This window comes from Ahaetulla prasina, chromosome 7 (assembly GCF_028640845.1).
Source record: "Ahaetulla prasina isolate Xishuangbanna chromosome 7, ASM2864084v1, whole genome shotgun sequence".
Taxonomy (NCBI): Eukaryota; Metazoa; Chordata; class Lepidosauria; order Squamata; family Colubridae; genus Ahaetulla; species Ahaetulla prasina.
Window position 1 is genome coordinate 13,881,545 of NC_080545.1, and position 19,569 is coordinate 13,901,113.

At 40.7% G+C, this 19,569-nt stretch overlaps 1 protein-coding gene across 3 annotated transcripts in view; it reads right to left on the reverse strand.

Annotated features, from left to right (window-relative positions):
• Positions 1-580: 580 nt before the first annotated feature.
• PPARA (peroxisome proliferator activated receptor alpha) overlaps positions 581-19,569 on the reverse strand; it is a 54,140-nt gene continuing 35,151 nt past the window's right edge. For all 3 annotated transcript variants that reach the window (XM_058190664.1, XM_058190667.1, XM_058190665.1), the window contains exons 6-8: positions 14,156-14,358; positions 12,557-13,004; positions 581-8,945 (exon numbers count right to left, since the gene is read on the reverse strand). In XM_058190664.1, the coding sequence (XP_058046647.1) occupies positions 8,698-8,945; positions 12,557-13,004; positions 14,156-14,358 (899 nt within the window). In that variant the 3' untranslated portion in view covers positions 581-8,697. The remainder of the gene's footprint in view (positions 8,946-12,556; positions 13,005-14,155; positions 14,359-19,569) is intronic.

A 19,569-nucleotide genomic window follows, 5' to 3' on the forward strand; every position in this document is an offset into this window, starting at 1 on the left:
GTTCTATGGATAGCCAAGGACATGTTTCACCAACATTATCTCCAGTTAATGATTTCCTCTGGGTAATAAGACAGAACACTCTCTTCATTAAATCTCAGGCCATTCCTTTTTTTTAAAGAAATACTTTATTTGAGGCCATTAAGGCAAGGGGGAAAAAAATCACACAGTGAAATTGCTCTTTACATACATTCATCAGTCTTACAGAAAAAAATTAAAAGTACTGTACACACAGATGTTGACCAAGAGATTCCCAGCAGGCTCATTAAATACCTATTTTATTAGTCAAGCTTTCTATTCTTTGAATAGGGAAATTAGAAGGTCCGATTCAAGATCTGAGAAACACTATAAACGGCGGTTTTGTATTGCAAAACGCATGAGAAAAATCCAATGTTGCTTTTTTATAAGTCCCAGTTTTTGCTAGAATAATTCACCGTTGCCTCCTGAATGGGAGGCATCATGGGTACCGTTCGTTGATCTGAATTTCTGACCGGAGTTACAGTATTACCTTCATCAGGTGAAGCAGGTGACAAATCTGACTTCTCTTTAAATACAGGAGAATCCAGAGGTCTGAATCAGAATGACTTAAAACTTTTAAGCACTCCAGAATTTTGCATAAAAAAAGCGACAGGCTTCTCATTATGGATGATAGAACACCTAATGCATTTTAAGCTAGAATCTAAAATAAAAAAAAAAGCATGTGAAATGTTTTTCATCTGTATCAAGCGTCTTCCTTATTAAGGACAATAGTGATAAACGTGCTACGCACAAATTTTGAACCAGCAAATTACCCTCAAAGGCAGTCTACGAAATGTTTTTTTTTTCCAAAGTCAAGCTTTTTTTTTTCTTTTTCTTGTCTTATCCCTCAGCTTTTACTGTGCATTGTTTACTGCAGCTGAAAATAATTCTTTATAGTTCTCCCAAGTCTATCTGCCTAGTGCAGAGGTCTTCCAACTTGACAGCTTTAAGACTTGTGGACTTCAACTCCCAGAATTCTCCAGCCAGCATAGCTATGCTGGCTGGAGAATTCTGGGAGTTGAAGTCCACAAGTCTTAAAGCTGCCAAGTTTGAGGACCCCTGGCTTAGTGCCTTAAAACCGTTCTCTTTGGACTGGAGGAACTACTCCCAGTAGTTACAGCCAATAAGCCTTTGGACACAAGCACCTGGCCCAAGCAGTAACAACACTACATACTGTATTACTATATCACAAATGTTGCATCAGCGCAACAGGTGTAAATGATGCAATTTGTAGTGTTTGTGCAATGACATCATGACTCCCCGGGACCTCAATTGACTGGACACCTGTTGGCTTGGGGAAGCTGAACTCCAGCCTAACTGGATTAACATCATCAACCCCGATTTTAAATTCCCACAAACTCCGTTGCAGTAGAAAAAAAGACTTAGCTGCTTTTAAGGTGAGCTAAAGCTGGTTCAATGATTGCTACTTAAGTGCTCTAGAGGCCAAATTTCTACTTTCATGAAATCTCCTTTTCCTCCTCTTATTATGGAGGAAGATTTGTTTTCTGGTTTTAGCTCTTTAATCTCTGTGTAGAAGAGACGGCAGATGATTATTCCATCTTTCCAAGCGTTCTTCAAACTTCTTGAAGAAAAGAAGGCACCTGAAGGCAACATTTGACACTACTTTTGGTACCATCCACTCCTTGCAAATGAATGGAAAGCAAAATCTGCTTCCAGTTCCTTCCTGAGATTTCAATTTGGCTCCTCTGGATTGCAATCCACTTAGAGGGAGCCACTGTCTAAAGCCGTGATGGTGATCCTATGGCACGCGTGCCACAGGTGGCACGCGGAACACCATATATGTGTGCATTCGAGCGTTGCCCTAGCTCAGCTCCCGTGCACGTGTGCACCAGCCAGCTGATTTTCGGGCCTTCTGGGCCCACCGGAAATCAAGAAACGGGCTGTTTTCAGCCTCGGGGGGGGGGGGCATTTTTGCCCTCCCCAGACTCCTAGAAAGCCTCTGGAGCCTGAGGAGGGCAAAAAGTGGGCCTACTGGGCCCACCATGCCATCATGTGCCAAAAGCAAGGGGAGTACGGGGGGGGGGGTTGTGTGCGCATGCATGGGGGGAGCGGAGCACATTGAATTATGGGTGTGGGCACACGCATGTGTGGCACCCCCCCGCCACGCACTCCCCCTGCTTTCGGCACGCAATGGCAAAAAGTTTACCCATCACTGGTCTAAAGGTAGCTACCTCCCTAGACTGTTCTCCCATCATACCTGATGCTGTACGGAACGAGATGCCCAACCTTGGCAACTTTAATATTTGGCCAGCTGGGGAATTCTGGGAATTGAAGTCCGCAGACAGTGATGAAATCTTCCCTGGTTTGGCACCGGTTCGCTACCTGCGCATGTGCAGTGCACACCAAATGCACGCTGTGCATGTGCGTGCAAGCGCAGTACACACAAAATGCACGCTTCACGTAGAAAAAGGAGGCTTGGGAAGGCAACTAGAACAGCGGAGGGGAACAGCTGTGCCACGCGATTTGGATTCACTAGAAAGTAGGATTTCCTGCTTTCTAGCAATTTTAAATCACGCGGCACACCTGATCATCGGAAATATTGGTTCGGAGGAACCAGTAGCTTTTTTTTTACTATCGGTTTGCCTGAAGCGGTAGTTTTTATCACTACCAGTTCGCCTGAAGCGGTAGTTTTTATCACTACCAGTTTGCCTGAAGCGGTAGTTTTTATCACTACCAATTCGCCTGAAGCGGTAGTTTTTATCACTACCAATTTGCCCGAACCGGTGTGAACCGGTAGCATTTCACCGCTGTCCACAGATCTTAAAAGTGGCCCAAGGTTGGAGACCTCTGCTTTATACAATTCTGGAATAAAAATGACATCTAGCGCGGCTGCTCTGATTCCCTTGAATATATCAAACGCAACCAATAGCTGGGCCTATTCTGCAAGCAACACCGAGGGACACGCGACATTTTAGGTGGAGATGACAAGAACCCTTAAATGGACTTAGCAACTGCCCTCCCACACATTTTCCAAGGTGATGGGCAAGAGGTGACTTTGTGCATACTAAGAGACCTTGAAACTTGCATTGTTTCTCTTTTCCCCCCTTGCTGAACAGCAATAACAGGGGAATTTATAGGAAAGTGCTCAAAAAGTGCCATGGCACAAAACTATTGAGGTGGGGTACCAGCCCTTTACAAGGCGAGTGAGAAAAGAGACATGAAACGGAAGTCCCAGCCAAAAAGTCTTCCCCTTCTGTGTCATTAAACAAATCGCAATGGAAGCTTTGCCACGTTTGTCCACAATGATCTTTGGGAAATTGCTATCACATTTTCAGCATCATTGCCCCTCCCTCCCCCCACAATCCCACAGTATAGAAATAGAATTCAAAGGCCAACGTTTGCCAAATACAGTCAACAAGTATTTTCATAACATTGTGGACAATCCTATTCACCGTTAAGAATACTTTACAGTTTAATAACAGAAGCTGAAAATTTTATATATATATATTGTTAAATCCTTGGGCTAAATCTACAATTCTTCCCTAAAAGCTGAGTCATCATCATACAAGTACAGCTTTCATACCATTTAAATATGGAGAAGAAATCTAATTTTTGATCTCCTTTCAGTGTTTTGCTCTACAACTCGGGAACAGCTTAAGATATGCAAAGTCACTCCAAACCGTTCAGAAACAAGGCATTGGAAAGCAGATAATTACAGTACAATACAGCTGACTGAATTCCTCATCGGGTTTTCTTTTATTGCTGCCTCAGACCCAGGAACCAAAGTGCAGAAAAAGTAAGTTACGGATAAAGTGGTAGTCAGTACTACAGTTCAAGTCTGCTTAAAATAAGCATGAAAAACCACATAAGCTTGCATCGCCAAGACTCATCCGTTAAAGACGGAGGTGCTTAATTGATCACTTGCATTGTCAATATATTTCACTAGGATGCTTCCAAATAAAACCTGAGCTACAAATGCTTTAATCCACCTTTACCAACTACCGTTTACATGAGGAAAGGGCATCTGCAGGCATGGTCCAAAAAACAAACCGGGATGTTGGATATGACAGTGCAATCAAAGCTTGATCTGGTTTTTTTGGGTTTTTTTTTTTTATGTGTATGGCACTTCTGGTAAAAAACAAACAAACAGATGGGAGCTTTGATTCCACCACCGTGGCCAAACTCTGCAGATGTAGCAGACATGAGGCCTGTCTTTATAATTTGCAAATTGGTGGAAATGAATCTGAGCATTACTGCTTTTGTATCTTGCTATGGGTATCAGAGGAAGCCCAACGGAGAAGGGAGGCAGACAAGGCAACTGCCCTTGTTAATTGGAATAATACGTCAAGAAGGGGCGGGGGAGGGGCTATAAATCTCTCCCATTAATTTCAATATACTGAAACCTCATACCTCCTCTGTCTCATTAGATTTGAGAGCGGTTCAGAGGAATTTTACATTGCTGCCTAGGGATTTCTAAAAGCTTTAATTACAAATACAGTGCAAATTCAGTGCATGTTATCCCTACACTTAAATTGGTTGCTCGTGAAAGTCATCTGGGAGGTCAACAGATTCCTACTGAAGCCTCAAGATTAAATCCTCAATGTAAGGGGGGTGGGGGGGAGAAGGGGAAATCAAATGCATAGTAACTGTAAACATTTACCTTATACTATTCTTAGCAGGCTGATGACACTGGGTATTAGGCTATAACAGTTTCCACCAGCTCGTAATGAATTTCCCACTCATTCACTGACACTCTGCTCCTCGGAGTCTGTATTATACGATTAACCTCCTACTGTTCTTTAAAAATCAGTGATATTAACAGTCGGTAAGTTTGTTCACGGCCCTTTCCTACGAATTGGATGAAAGCCTCTAGTGCGTTGAATCAAACACTCCACACGACTTCCCAACTATCTTAAAAGAGGTGGAAAATTCATAAGGTATATGGGTCCACTGTGAGGGTAAATTTTCTTCCCTACCGTCCATAAAAAAAACACTAAGCCATGAAAACAAAGAGTCGGGTTGTGCAACTTGAAAATGCAAGCAGAGATTAGATCTATTTGGAGGACCCAGGTTTGCCAAATGGAGGCGGCCTCCATTTGGGGTGGCCAAAATTTCCTTTCTGGTGTGAAGGAATTCAACCCAATGCAAAAAAAATAAAAATAAAAAATAACCGGCATGTCAGGTTTCAGCTAAAAACAGCATTTTAGGTTCCCCGTCAACAAAGGAAGTTCATCAAACAGTCCGTTTCAAGAAATGTTCTGGACACGCGGGGGCATCTTGACCTGATTCCAATGGAATTTACTTAAAACACATTTACTCTCTCTCTCTGTGTTGCTAAGGAGCATGAAGAAAGAAATTGGTATCGTACTGCGTAAGAGGTTTGAGGCGTAACATCTTGATGTGGTACCAGGCTGGTTAAACTATGCTAGAAGGCAAACATCTATAAAGAATATATTCTTTATATTCTCTCTTCCTTTCTCTCTCTTCCCGACTGCCAATGCGCGGGGAGGCGCCCAGCCGAAAGGGCGTCAACCCGGATACCTTGTTGATGTAGCTGCCCTTTGCACAACTCCCAATAAGGGGCAAGAAATGATGAACAAATAAAGGTTATGCCATACAGAGAACACCAATATAGCAGGGGTCAAGCAAGCAGCATCAATGCAGGTTTCCACTTTTCGGGGGGGGGGGGGGAGAATACATATTATACAGTCTATGTTTAAAAAGTGGAATAGCAAGACATTTATTCTTTCTCTAAACACCATTCACATGATGAAAGAATGAAAATGAATTCTGGCTGACAGGCACGGACCTTCCTGAGCCGGCCAGCATGATACGTTAGTATTTCTTGAACAATTTGATTTATAACTCTTTTTTTAAATTTTTTTTTATTAGTTGAGGTAGTTTGGTTTTATTTTGGGGAAGCGAACCTTCCCAGCTTTAATTTTTATTTTATTGCCCCAATCCTGAGTAATCTGAATAATAGTGCAAACAGTTGGGTTTTTTTTACCATATTTCTAGACAGTGTTTCTATTAAAATATATTGGCATAAGCTGCTGTTCCGTCTGAATTCTTTCTCCCGTTTTAATTCTTATTGAGTCAGTTTCAGGTGCGGGAAATGGAATAGAAAGGGCTCAGAAACAGCTCTTTATGACACTTTAAATTATGATAAGATTATAAACAAAGCTGCTGAAGAGGAAGATCTGGTCAGTTGGGAGCCAGTGTCAGAAAAATGCCACTTTTGAGTAAAATGGGGGATAAATTGATAAAATAAAATAACTTCCTGCAAGAAAGGTGCCTTCTAAATCGGGGGTCTCCAACCTTGGCAACTTTTAGCCTGGGGGACTTCAACTCCCAGAATCGTTGGGGAATTCTGGGAGTTGAAGTCCTCCAGGCTTAAAGTTGCCAAGGTTGGAGACCCCTGTTCTAAATAACCCAAATCAGCATTTTTTTTCGCCTGTGATTTCCACACAGTTTGTCCAAGACATTTTGATTATAAAACAATTTCTACTCTGTCAAATGTGTTTGGAGCTTTGCAAAAAGTAGGCCTATTTTTCCATAGTATGAAAATCCTCACCTATAAAAATGATTTAAGAATATACAGGTAATTATAATTCCAACTGGATATTAGAACACATCGGCTACTTATCTCTTTTTTTAAAAAGAAATCAAGGTGTAAAAAATGTAGAGTCTAGAAAAACTGATGAAAATATTATTGGAAGATCTTAACACGACAGGGACATAAATTAACTGAGGAAAATTTGGTATTTTTTTTTCCAAAACCAAGGCCTTTTTAGGATAATCTGAACAAACTGAAATTATAGTTGTACATACAGCATTGAAAGACTGTGAGCCCCCTCTTCAGAATTTGGGTCGAGATGGCTAACGAAAGGTGGATAAACAACCCTCAGAAATACAAAGAATTTCAGATATGATGGTTTTAGAAGGTACCTGGTTACTACATGCAATGCACTAGTTTATCTGAAGGATTTAAATGTCTGAAAAGTCTAACACATCCCCTCTTTTAAAAATACACAGACACCATCAGTGGAAGATTGGGCTTAGACAAACCTCTAGACCGGGGGTATCTAAACTCAACAACTTTAAAATCTATGGACTTCAACTCCCAGAATTCCCCAACCAGCGTGGCTGGCTGGAGAATTCTGGGAATTGGAAGTCCGCAAGTCTTAAAAGTTGCCAAGTTTGGGATGCTGTAGACCAGGGGTCTCCAACCTTGGTCCCTTTGCTTTGCTGGCTGAGGGACTCTGGGAGTTGAAGTCCGCAAGTCTTAAAGGGACCAAGGTTGGAGACCCCTGCTGTAGACTATTCAAGCTCCCACTTAAGGCTTGACTGCAGTATTTTGGTGCCACCAAACTAGGAAATAATCTGTAGTGTTAAGTGGCTCCCAATTTCTGTTTTACATTTCAGTGCAAATTACACACCAATGGTATTCGACACGGCTTCTGTGAAATACTGGGTCTGACCTTATTTTAGACATTCAAGACTGAAGCCAACCTATGAGGCCACCTTAGTCCCCATAACTAAAGGGATGTAAATCAACGATTAACAGTCATGCAGCTTGGTTCATATCATCGTAAAGGAAGCACAAGAAGCTTATATTCCACTGAGATTCCCGAAGTCCTTGAGATCTGGCACAATGATGGAATCCAACTTCTCTTCCATTCTGGCTGCTCTTCTTAGACTCTGTCTTCTCTCCAACCCTCAAAAGATAGATTTTGAAGGGGTGTTGGAAATCATCACCCTCCTATCCCATCAACCTCTGATGTTTCACCTGAAGTCCTCCATACTACACAGCTAAACTTCTAGAGGTGCCACATAATTCTATGGAACTCGGATTGGAATCTTAGCCAGAAAAAGCAGTGCTGTTTTTTTCTAAGAAAAAAAACTTTCTTCTGTAGCAATAGCACTTAAAAAGTTACATACCGCTTCACAGGGCTTTGCAGCCCTGTCTAAGCGGTTTACAGAGCCAGCTTATTGCCCCCAACAATCTGGGTCCTCATTTTGCCGACCTCGGAAGGATGGAAGGCTGAGTCAACCTTGAGCCAGCCAGGATCGAACCGCTGGCAATCGGCAGAGTTAGCCTGCAATACTGCATTCTAGCCACTGCGCCACCACGGCTCTTCAACGGTCACCAATCAAATACCAAATGCAACCAATCCCAGGAACAAAGTCAGACGCATCTAAAAGATGTACCCTTTCTCCCTTCAATGGCTAACCCTCTTCACCTTTATTTTTGAAACATCCCTGAGTTTCAAGTATAATTCCTCCTATAAACTGTGAGAGAAAGAAAACAGCAAAGCCCTTCTGGCCACTGCCCGCCCCAAGGCTCTTTGGATCCTACCCCAAACGACTGACTTTCACATATTAAGAGAGTGGCGGGGAGGCGGTGTGGGGGGGAACGACAAATGCTTAAAAGTGCAGAAATGTCAGAAGGCATTCTATTTGTGAGTTAAAGTTGTGGCACGACGCAATTCCCACCGTGGCCCCAAATTTCAAATCAATCACCCCTTTTTATCGTCATCTCTCTCTGTTATGCAATTCCTTTCGATTGCTGAACCCCTGCACGAGAAACGGATATTCCAGTTACCCAAATTTTAGGACGGTTGCAAATGTTCCAACTGAAGCGCGACGGAGACCAAGGCGCCTGAAGCATCATGGCTGTGTAGCGACCGCTTTGCCCGCTGCACGAAACGGAAACCGCCCTTAGTACATATCCTTGTATATTTCTTGTAGCAAAGGATGTAAGTGTGCATCTGATTCGGTCTTTTTGATTACTTGAACTAGCTGAGCATGTTCCGTGACCAGCTGCCGGAGATCGGCCATTTTCTGGAGAAGTTTGGGGAATAGGAAGATGTCGTCCGGATGGTTGTTTTCTAAATGAAGTTTCAGTACGTGCACGATGCTTTCTTGCATCTTCTCAATGTGTCCTATGTTTACCAAGCCTGGCCGATCTGTTCTCAAAAGTAAGAGCATTATATTACGTTATCACGGCTAACAGGGGTCAAAGCGTTTATCTGCATTTGAGTTTGTTAGAAAATGCTTTATTGCTTAGCTATATTAGCAATGCCCAGACACTATACAGGTAGTCCTCATTTAACAACTGCCTCTTTTAGTGACGAGAGTTATGACAGTGATTAAAAAATAACTTACGACCTTCACAGGTCTATAAAGCAAAGGAAAGCTGAAACGAGAAGATAAGCACAGCTGTACGTATAAAGAATATTTGTAGCTCAGGGTTGAACTGTGAGGTTCTTGTGGGCTTGCTGAGCTTGGCTGTTTTCTGGCAGATATTTCATTACCATACTAAACCAGGTAACATCATGATGTCTGCAAGAAAACAATCAAGCTCAGAGAGCACCAAGGATCCCACAAAGCACAGATATGGTTCCACTTAGTGACTGCTTTCCTGGTCACAATACTAGCTGATAAACAAGGACTATCTCTACCAGCTTGTTGGGATACAGGATCATTTGTTGGGATACAGGATCATTTGTGGCCCACCTCTGTGGGGGCCCCTACCCTCTGGAACGAGCTTCCCCCGGGTTTACGCCAAATACCTGACCTTCGGACCTTCCGCCGCGAACTGAAAACACACTTATTTATTCATGCGGGGCTGGCTTAAATTTTATTGGTTTTTTAAATTTTAAATTTTTATTATGAATTTTAATGGGTTTTAGTTTAATATATTTTAAATTTTTTAGGCCAATTATGTAATAAGTTTTTTAATTTGTTTTTAATTGTATATTGCACTGTTTGTTTTATTTTGGCTGTACACCGCCCTGAGTCCTTCGGGAGAAGGGCGGTGTAAAAATCGAATTATTATTAATAATAATAATAATAATAATAATAATAATAATAATAATAATAATAATAATAATAATAATAATAATAATAATAATAATTTTTTAAAAAAATATTTATCCATATTTTTTTCCTTAGACATACATAGGTGCTTAATGAACAGTGTATTGTCTGAGTCATTTTAGGTTTACAAAAATACCTTATTTTTCGGAGTATAAAACGCACCGGGCTATAAGACGCACCTACCTTTTTTGGTGCAGAAAACAAGAAAAAGAAATCTGCCTCTGCCTCCCAGCAATTTTGCCTCATTGCAGCAAAGGGCAAACAGCCTGCTTTATTTTCATTTTCGTTTTCAGCATAGCTTGATTAGCACAAGAAAAAAAAAATCTGCTCCCAGCAATTTACCTCCTTGCAGCAAGCAGCAGAGGCCCACGCAGCAGTAGGCCATGGCAATCCCTGCAGCCTGAAACAGCTGAGAGTCGGGAGGCTGATCCAAGGGACAAGCAATTTGTGCTAAGTAAGCTGTGCTGAAGTTGAAATGGGCTGTTTCTTCTTGCTGCTTGTTGCAAGGAGGTAAATTGCTGGGAGGCAGAGGCCAAAGAGTGGGGACCAGTGGGTGGGCGGGGCTACATTCCATATATAATATGCACTGAAATTTTCACCCCCTTGTAGGGGGGAAAAGGTGCATCTTATACTCTGAAAAATACAGTAATAATAATTCTGATTTATTGATAATAGTTGAAATAATAATATTTTTTTTAAAATTACTTTATGCTTAATACTGACAATAGTAATACTATTCAGGTATATCTGATAATAGTCTTTCAACTTCTAACATCTGCATCTACATGTTAATTGTAATATATTATATAGCAATATACCTAGTAATATTTTCCCCATTTCTAATTTCTACCTCTATTTTCTAATTCTTAATCGAGCAAATCTTATATTAAGAAGTATTCTATATGTATCCATCATCTCTTGCCCTTTTTAGTATTTCAACTCTTATCAATTTTTTGACCAATCTCCCATACTCCTCCCTTGGAATCTTGCATCTCCTTATATCACTCTTATTTAATCTAAATATTTTGTCTGTCTCTACATCTACCTCTCACTGTCGAATCTACAGCATGTCCATCAATTATTCTTTCATCACTCCTCGGAGTTCTTTCTCTTCTACATTTTGAGCTCTTAAAGCGTAGTCTGCCTGCTCCGTTTCAGGAATTTTTACTATCTCTTCCTCATCTTTATCTGTTTGTATTGTTTGTTGATTTGTTTGTTGATTTGTCTTATTATTTGTGGAGAATTTCCTGATACATCTGTGTCATGTATCAGTTCCTTCATCTTCCTAGGGTTCCTTATCATAGCTTCCTGAATACATTGAAGCATCAATAATATTTCTTTTTGAGATGCAACTAATCTCTCTGTTCTAACATTTTACTTTAATTTGATGGGCTAAGAATTACTCAATAATCTACCAAGATACAGCATCATTTTGCATTCCTTTGAAAGGGTCACTGAATTTTTTTTGCTTCTTTACCACAGTTCATATTAATCTCTGGATAAATACCCTGTTTCCCCAAAAATAAGACCCAACTGGAAATAAGTCCTAGCATGATTTTTCAGGATGCTCGTAATATAAGCCCTACCCCCAAAATAAGCCCCAGTTAAGATTGTCAGCCAGATGGATGCATTTAGTACCGTATTTCCCCCAAAATAAGACCTAACCAGAAAATAAGCCCTAATGCGTCTTCTGGAGCAAAAATTAATATAAGACCCGGTCTTATTTTTGGGGAAAAACATGGTATTAGGGATAAACTGAGGATAAAATGACTGTATAGGTAGTCCTTGGCTTACAACTAGAAATTTATGTTGTTATTTGTTAAATGAGTTTGCCCCACTTTCTTGCCACGGCTAAGTGAATCTCCACAGTTGATAAGTTGGTAACATCGTTGTTCAGTGAATCTGGCTTCCCCTTTGTTTTTGCTTATAAGAATGTCGCACAAAGGGATCCACTCACAATCAGGAGGTTGTGAGTTTGATCCTAGGTAGAGGCAAATGTAGGGTCTCCTGCTTGGGCAGGGGGTTGGATTAGATGATCTGCAAGGTCCCTTCCAACTCTGTCAATCTGTTTACGTTCTGTTTAGTCTGTTTACATGACCCCGGGAAAATGTCAAGCATCCGAATACAAATCACATGACCGCGGGGATGCTGCAACAGTCATAAGTGTGAAAAACGGTCATAAGCCACTCTTTTCAGTGCCGTTGTAACTTCGGTCAACTGTTGTAAGTCAAGGACTACCTGTATTATGAACTCTTTCATATGGAAACTTCAATATGCAAACCAGTGGTGGGTTTCTACTGGTTTGTCCCAGTTCGGGCGAACCGGTAGTGGCAGCGGCGGGAGGTTCCACCCACCCATCTGGACATCATCACGGACGCTCTGTGCATGCACAAAAGGTTCTGCACATGTGCAGAAGCGCCACACGCGAGTGAAGCGAGCATGTACGCATGCTCCCGGTTCCAAACCAGTAGCAAACGTAAGTAGAACCCACTACTGATGCAAACATGAAACACTCCTTCCAACTTCCAGAAAAATATCGGACTATCTGGTAAAGTATGGATGATAAATACTGGATTCAAAATACCTGTTGAGTCTGAAATGGGTCCCTTGCTGAGCCAAAAGCAGAACCCTTCTCAAGGAGCAGACTCCATAAAATATATTGCTATTTCAGGAAGGACTGCAGTGAATCAAGGCTTACCTCCACAACATATTATAGCGGCCACGAAAAGGGAAATGTCGCTGTCGTCTAATTCCAAGGCGTTGAATTTCATGGCAAAGTCAAACTTTGGCTCCATGATATCACAAAAAGGCTTCCTTAAACTTTTGAGGAATTCTCGCGTTATGAAGCCGTTCCCGTAAGCCACAAGCATCCCGTCTTTGTTCATCACAGAAGCCAACATGGCAAAAATGGCTTCGTACACCCCATATTTTAAGAGGGTCACCTGGTCATTCAAGTCGAGGCTACAGAAGCCCGGAATTGATTTGGCAAATTCCGTGAGTTCCGTCACCGCCTCTACAGAGGTGCACTGGCAGCAATGGAAAATCCTCACCTCTGCCTCCTTGTTTTGTATTCCGTTAGCGACCAGCTTTGCCACCAATGTTTTCTCGGCCATGCACAATGTGTCCATATCGTGTATGACAAACGGCTGCAGGAAAATAAAAAGCGCCTGAATTAAGCAACTGCCAGGAATAATACGGTGCAAACTGATTTGTGCTTGCAAAAATTGTCTTCTGGATGCAGTTGTTACAGATAAAAGTGGAATCCGCAAAGAAGGATACAGTAATTTAAGGAAAGTTAAAGAGTAATTTTGACAGCAATATGGGCCATTACACACACCTGGTAATTCTGATTTGTGTTCCCTGCGGCTGTGCTTGCAATTTACTCACGCTAAAAATCTGATGAAAATGGTTATTGGAGTCCTCAGTGCTTATGTAAAAGAGGGAACAGTTTGCATGAGGCAGGAACTGCAGGGTCGACTTTAGAGAAAAAAGAGCTACAGGCAGGCAAACCCTGTTAGAGCAGAAGTGGGCAAACTATGGCCCCTTTTATGACTTGTGGGTTTCAACTCCCAGAATTCATGAGCCAGACATGCTGGCTCAGGAATTCTGGGAGTTGAAGTCCACGGGTTCTAATGCGGCCATAGTTTCCGGGCCCTGTGTTAGAGGGAGGGAAGGCAAGATGGGATCCAACTCAACACAGATTCCTATCCAAAGCAATGCCTTGGAACAAAACAAAATGATTGCAGAAACTGATGGTTTAGTATTTAAGCTCAGGCGTGTGGCTATTCCTAGCTAAACATTTCCCAAATATGTGTCTTAAGTATTGCTGGTTCAGCAAGTGAGGCTTTAACAGGTTTGAATTCTCTCCAAATTATACCCACAAGAACCAAAATGTCACAATCTGCCACTTATTTTAAGCACTGTATATTATCTGCATTGCAAAAAGAGCTTTTGGAGAAGGTGTTATGATTTTCATTTGCTGTTGGGGTTGCTTCCTGAAGACTGAGACATACATGATTAAAATATCTGGAAAATAAAGCTGTCACTCAACTACAGAAACTTTGACCTTGGTAACAAATTAATCAATTTAGTATATTTACATATGGATAAGTTTTCAGGGCTAATCAAAACTTTTTTTAACATAAGGACCTATGTGCATCACAAAAGAAACTAGTATCAGAGAGAAGGAGAACATCTCTTATCACTGCTTTATAAGTCTATTTCTTCTCTTATATGTACATCCGTGCGCCATTCATATAGTTTGCTTTTATGCATTTCTGGGATGGTGCATACTTACAGGATTGTTATTGGCTTTCCCCACAAGTATGAGCCTTGCTTTGAGCTTGGTCATATTAAAGTTTTTCAAATAGGCGTCATAAATTCTCTTGGCCAGTGACTTAAGATCTGCGACTTCGGAATTTTCTATACAAAGTTCACCTGTTTGAATTTCAGCTTTCAACTTTGCCTTTTCTGATCTGGGCATCCGTCCAAATCGAATGGCTGAGGGAAAAAGAAGCATTGAAAAAGAGACATAACAATACATATCATCCACAGACATAATCACCCCATTCCGGGCTCAACAGAATGTTTTTTTTTTTATTTGAATTTATATCCCGCCCTTCTCCGAAGACTCAGGGCGGCTTACACTGTGTTAAGCAATAGTCTTCATCCATTTGTATATTATATACAAAGTCAACTTTTATTGCCCCCAACAATCTGGGTCCTCATTTTACCTACCTTATAAAGGATGGAAGGCTGAGTCAACCTTGGGCCAGGTGGGACTTGAACTTGCAGTAATTGCAAGCAGCTGTGTTAATAACAGACTGCTTAGTCTGTTGAGCCACCAGAATGTTGGGTTGTGTTAAGGACTGTGTAGACCAGTTGTTTTCTAAACTTGGTGACTTTATTTTTTATTTCCCCCCTCCCAAGTTTTTTATTTTATAACATATAAAAATTCCATTTTCAATTAAACAGTGTGTTGTCTGGATACAAATAGCTTTAGGAAATAGCAATCAAAATATTTACAATAGTATTCATTACATTAGTATTGATTGTAATAACATTAATAATAATGTTTACTTAACCATTTTAACATACCTCCTTTGTATCATTGATCCTTTCCTTAAATTTCCCTGTTTCTAACTCCTGTTTTTATCAGCTAACCACTGATAAAATCAGTCTGAAGTCAAAAAGTATTCAGTTTCTTTCTTTTCCTTGATTGTAAGTGTTAGCCTATCCATTTCTGCACATTCTAATATTATTTAAATCACATTTTCATCTGTTGGAAATCTCTTCACTTTTCCATTGTTGTGCAAATACAATTCTAGCTGCAGTCAGTACATGTAAAATCAGATATGCATTCCCTTGATTGTACTTATCCGGTAACATGTCAAACAAGAATACTTCTGGTTTCAAATCAATATGTTGTTTTACCATTTTTTCCAGCCATGTATGTATTTTTGTCCATTTTTTTTTTTATTTTGGGCATGTCCACTACATATGGTAGGTTGTATGAACTTGGCGAATATAAAAGGGGTGGACTTCAACTCCCCAAATTACCCAAGTAACACCACAAAGTTGCCAAGTTTGAAAACAACCAGTCTAGACATATTCAATAGTACTAGGAGAGAACAGATCAGGGCTTCCTACAGCTTACCAATGACTTGGCATTCTTTTTATCTACATGCAACCAATATCTTCTAAATAAATCCTGAACACAGCAAGACTGTACCCATCATAAAGTTAACAGGATTCAACATGAGCTAGTCATCTTTCCTTTCATTTCAAAGGCACTTACTGAAATTGAGTCCAATTTCCTAACAGTTTGCAATCATGCTTCATGGTCTGTTCTATCTAGGGGTGAAATGTAAAACTTGGTACTACTGGTTCTATGGGCGTGGCTTGGTGTGTGTGTGGGGGTAATGTAACTGGGTGGGCATGGCCAACTTTTTTTTTTTTTACTTTTAAAAGCATTTTTTCTACAACCTCCTCAGCCGAAGAGGTTGTAAAAAAATGCTTTTAAAAGCCTAATTTAAAAATGATTAAAAATGCCTAATTTAAAACTGTATTATGAAGCAGTTGTTCTTTCGGTAATAAGTGATTGGTTTAATTTGACGGAGGAAAGGATTTTGAATATAGGAGGTTATGATTTATTATATGGTTGGCATGCATATTTATTGTATGATAAGAAAGTAGACAAAGCTTTTAAGAATCATGTGTTGAGAATTTCTCTTCTGCGTGTCTGGAAAAAATATTATTATAAGTTAAATTATAAAATTCCTATATGGGCAAGTCCTCGGCATGCAGTAGAGAATATAAATATAGAACAGGAACAAGAAATGATTACTTATAAAGATCTTTTACATAATGAGAGGGGAAATTTACAACTAAAATCTTTGGAGACATTAAAAGAAGAAGGGAGGAATTATACTTGGTTTCAATATGGACAGTTAAAGGCTAGATGGAAAGAAGATCAGAAAATTGGTGTTATTCAAAATGAAGAAAATTTGGTTAAACAAATTAGAAATCAAACCCAGGGGCATATAAAGAGATTGTATAATGTGTTGATAGAAATAGATTCTGAAAGAGATTTAATAAAGGATTGTATGATAAAATGGGCACAGAATATTCAGGAACCAATAATGTTGGAAACATGGGAAAAAATTTGGCTTAGAAATGTTAAATTTACGCAAGCGCAGAATTTAAGGGACAACTTTTATAAGATGTTTTATAGATGGCATTTAGATTATGCCATCTATAAAATCTATAAGAAATTATCATGTACGTATCCAGATATGCAAGCGAAATGTTGGAGATGTAATTGTGATGATGCTACATATTTTCATGTATGGTGGACTTGTAAGAAAATTAAGTCTTTCTGGATAAGAATTTGGTGGATTATGCAGAATGTTCTGAAGAAGAAGATAAAGTTCCTACTGCAATTTTTCCTTTTGGGAATAACAACAGATTGTACAGTGATTGAGACTAAATTGATTTTGAACTTAATAACAGCAGCAAGACTGTTGATTGGACAATATTGGAAGAAAAAAGAATTACCCACAATTGAAGAATGGATATTGAAAGTTTCCAATTTGGCTGAGATGGCTAAAATCTCATTCTTCTTGAAAGACAGTACTCAAGAAAAATATCTAAATGAATGGAAGAATTGGATTGATTATATTCAAAATAGATATCAGATTAAGAAATTTCAGATTGCCTTTGAATGAAGGACATTGTTTTTGATTTTAATGGAAGAAGTCAGGTTATGTGAGAGAGAAGGATTATAATTGTGTTAGATTTTAAAAAATTAATGTATGACTGTTTATTGAACTATACCTTGTGTTTGCTCCGGGAAGTCGGGGGGTTTTGGAGGGAGGGCGGAAGGAGGGGGAGGGGGGAGGAGAGGGGAAAAATTTAATTGTTGTTGTAAAACCTTTTCAATTAAAAAAAAAAAGCCTTTGATGATCAGGCAACTCAGCTGGGATGCCAGAGGAGCCTTTTAAAAGCATTTTTTCTACAACTCCTTTGGCTGGAGGTTGTAGAAAAAAATGCTTTTAAAGGGTTCTAACAATCCCAGCTGAGCCGCATGATCATCAGAGGCTTTTTTTTTACTTTTAAAAGCATTTTTTCGGCAGAAAAAATGCTTTTAAAAGTAAAAAAAAACCCCACCTCTGATGATTGCGCGGCTCAGCTGGGCATGGGGTGGGGACAGGGATTTTTGCTACCGGTTCTCCGAACCATCCGCCGCCATTGCTACTGGATCGGGTGATCTGGTCCGAACCAGGAGCATTTCACCCCTGGTTCTATCTCATTGTGGTCGAACTCAAGGAAGACAAAAACAGAACAAAACTCAAGAGGACACAAAAAAGAGAATGTGTTGCCGTGTTTTCCTGAAACTAAGACCCTGTCTTGTATTTTTTGGAACCTCCGAAATAAGCGCTTGGCCTTATTTTCAGGGAGGTCTTATTATTTTGGGCCGCATGGAGCAAGACAGGGCTCCTCTTGCTGTCTTACCTGATTTCTGTCTCCCTAATCCTAACCAGAGGAAATGGCGGGGACCATTTAAATATTTAAATATTTTCGGGGAGGGCTTATTTTCAGGGGGTTATTTTAGCGCATGAGCTCAAAAGCCCGATTGGGCTAATTATCAGGGGATGTCTTATTTTCAGGGAAACACGGTACGTATACTGAAAGATGAAGGTGAGGAGAAGGAAAGAGGAACATATATAGAGATGTCAAAGGTTCTGTGAAGATAGGGAGAAAAATATGGCTGAAAGCTGGTGTTGCAAAGAAATCTATGACGATGGTATTTAATATAAAATGTAGAAAGGCAAAAAAAGAGCTAATCAAGAAAGAAGACATTTCCTCTTCTTCTTACTTCGTATTAATTTGCATGTGTTTTTATCTTCCTTTTTAAAAAATCTTTAATAAAATTAGATATAAAAAAACAAAGAAAATTTCAGAGAGTCTAACACGGTGTTTTCCAACCGTAGCCATCTGAAGGTGTTTGGACTTCAACTCCCAGAATAACCCAGCCAGCACTGGAATTTTGGAAGTTGAAGTCCATATATCTTAAGCTGCTAGCTTGAAAAATCCCGACAGATATAAGAAGAGTGAGTCAACACAGGGCATGCAAGTGATTAAACTCAATGTAATAATCCCTTGCAGTATTGTCTTCTTGACTTAATAAGTATCTATACTCAGATATCCTTCTTCACCTGAACCCAAGTGTTGTGTCTGCGCCCCCCGAGCCGGGCCCCCTGCCAGAAAGTGATTTGGAAAGTGAGGGGGAAGGGCCATCAGGACTTACCTCTGGAGCACCGGCTTCCCTGGCTCAGCTCCAGGAGCCAGAGGCAGGCCAGGTGGAGGAGATAACGAGGCCTCCATCCCCTGACTCTTTCCCCCCCCAGGCCACGCCTCTGGACCCAGCTGATGGCAATCAGGCCTGGCTGGACCCTAGGTTTCATAGGCAGGAGAGGCGGGAACAACAGAAGCAGGGGTGGGGCAGGCCTAGGAAGTGCTGAGTCATGGAGCCACACCCCACAGGATATAAAAGCAGCAAGGGCTGCTATGCCTCTTCATAGCAGGCAAATCAACTGCTTGACTAGAGCTGAAGTACTGTTTGTTGACTCATCGGCATCAAGGGAGATAACAGAGACACTTGGCAGATGCTCGCTAGTTTGCTGCCAGAGCTGATAGTGCCGGCTAATTAAGTCATCGCTCGGACTGAGGCGCGGGGGACAGAACACCAAGACTTCTTTGAGAGGCTCCTAAAATGAGGACCTGACTTTTATCTTTCTGGCTCTCAAGGATTCCGACCCCTTTTCCGTGCTACAAAATGAGAATAGACTTAGCACGTCTGCTGATATCTTCCTCTAATCCAGGGTAATCAGGGTAATTAATCCAGGTATAAACCTTTTTATACCTACCGCCCACTTTTGTATCTCTGTTAGTAGTAAAATTTTCTAACCGCCCACCGGTTCCACAATAATGGCCGTGTAATCGTCGTCTGCGCATGCCTCTCGTGCATTGTGGATTGGGGATGGGGGGGCCCCTCTGTCTTCCAGCTCTGCTTGTCTGTTACAGCTGGGTGGTGGTGGGGGAGATGCGCGAGCTATTCTGGGATGAGGCTCTTTTGTTTGCAGTCGCACTATAGCGCCATTTAGCTTCACTTATGTAACGTGAACTAAACTTATATGCGGGTGATACAAA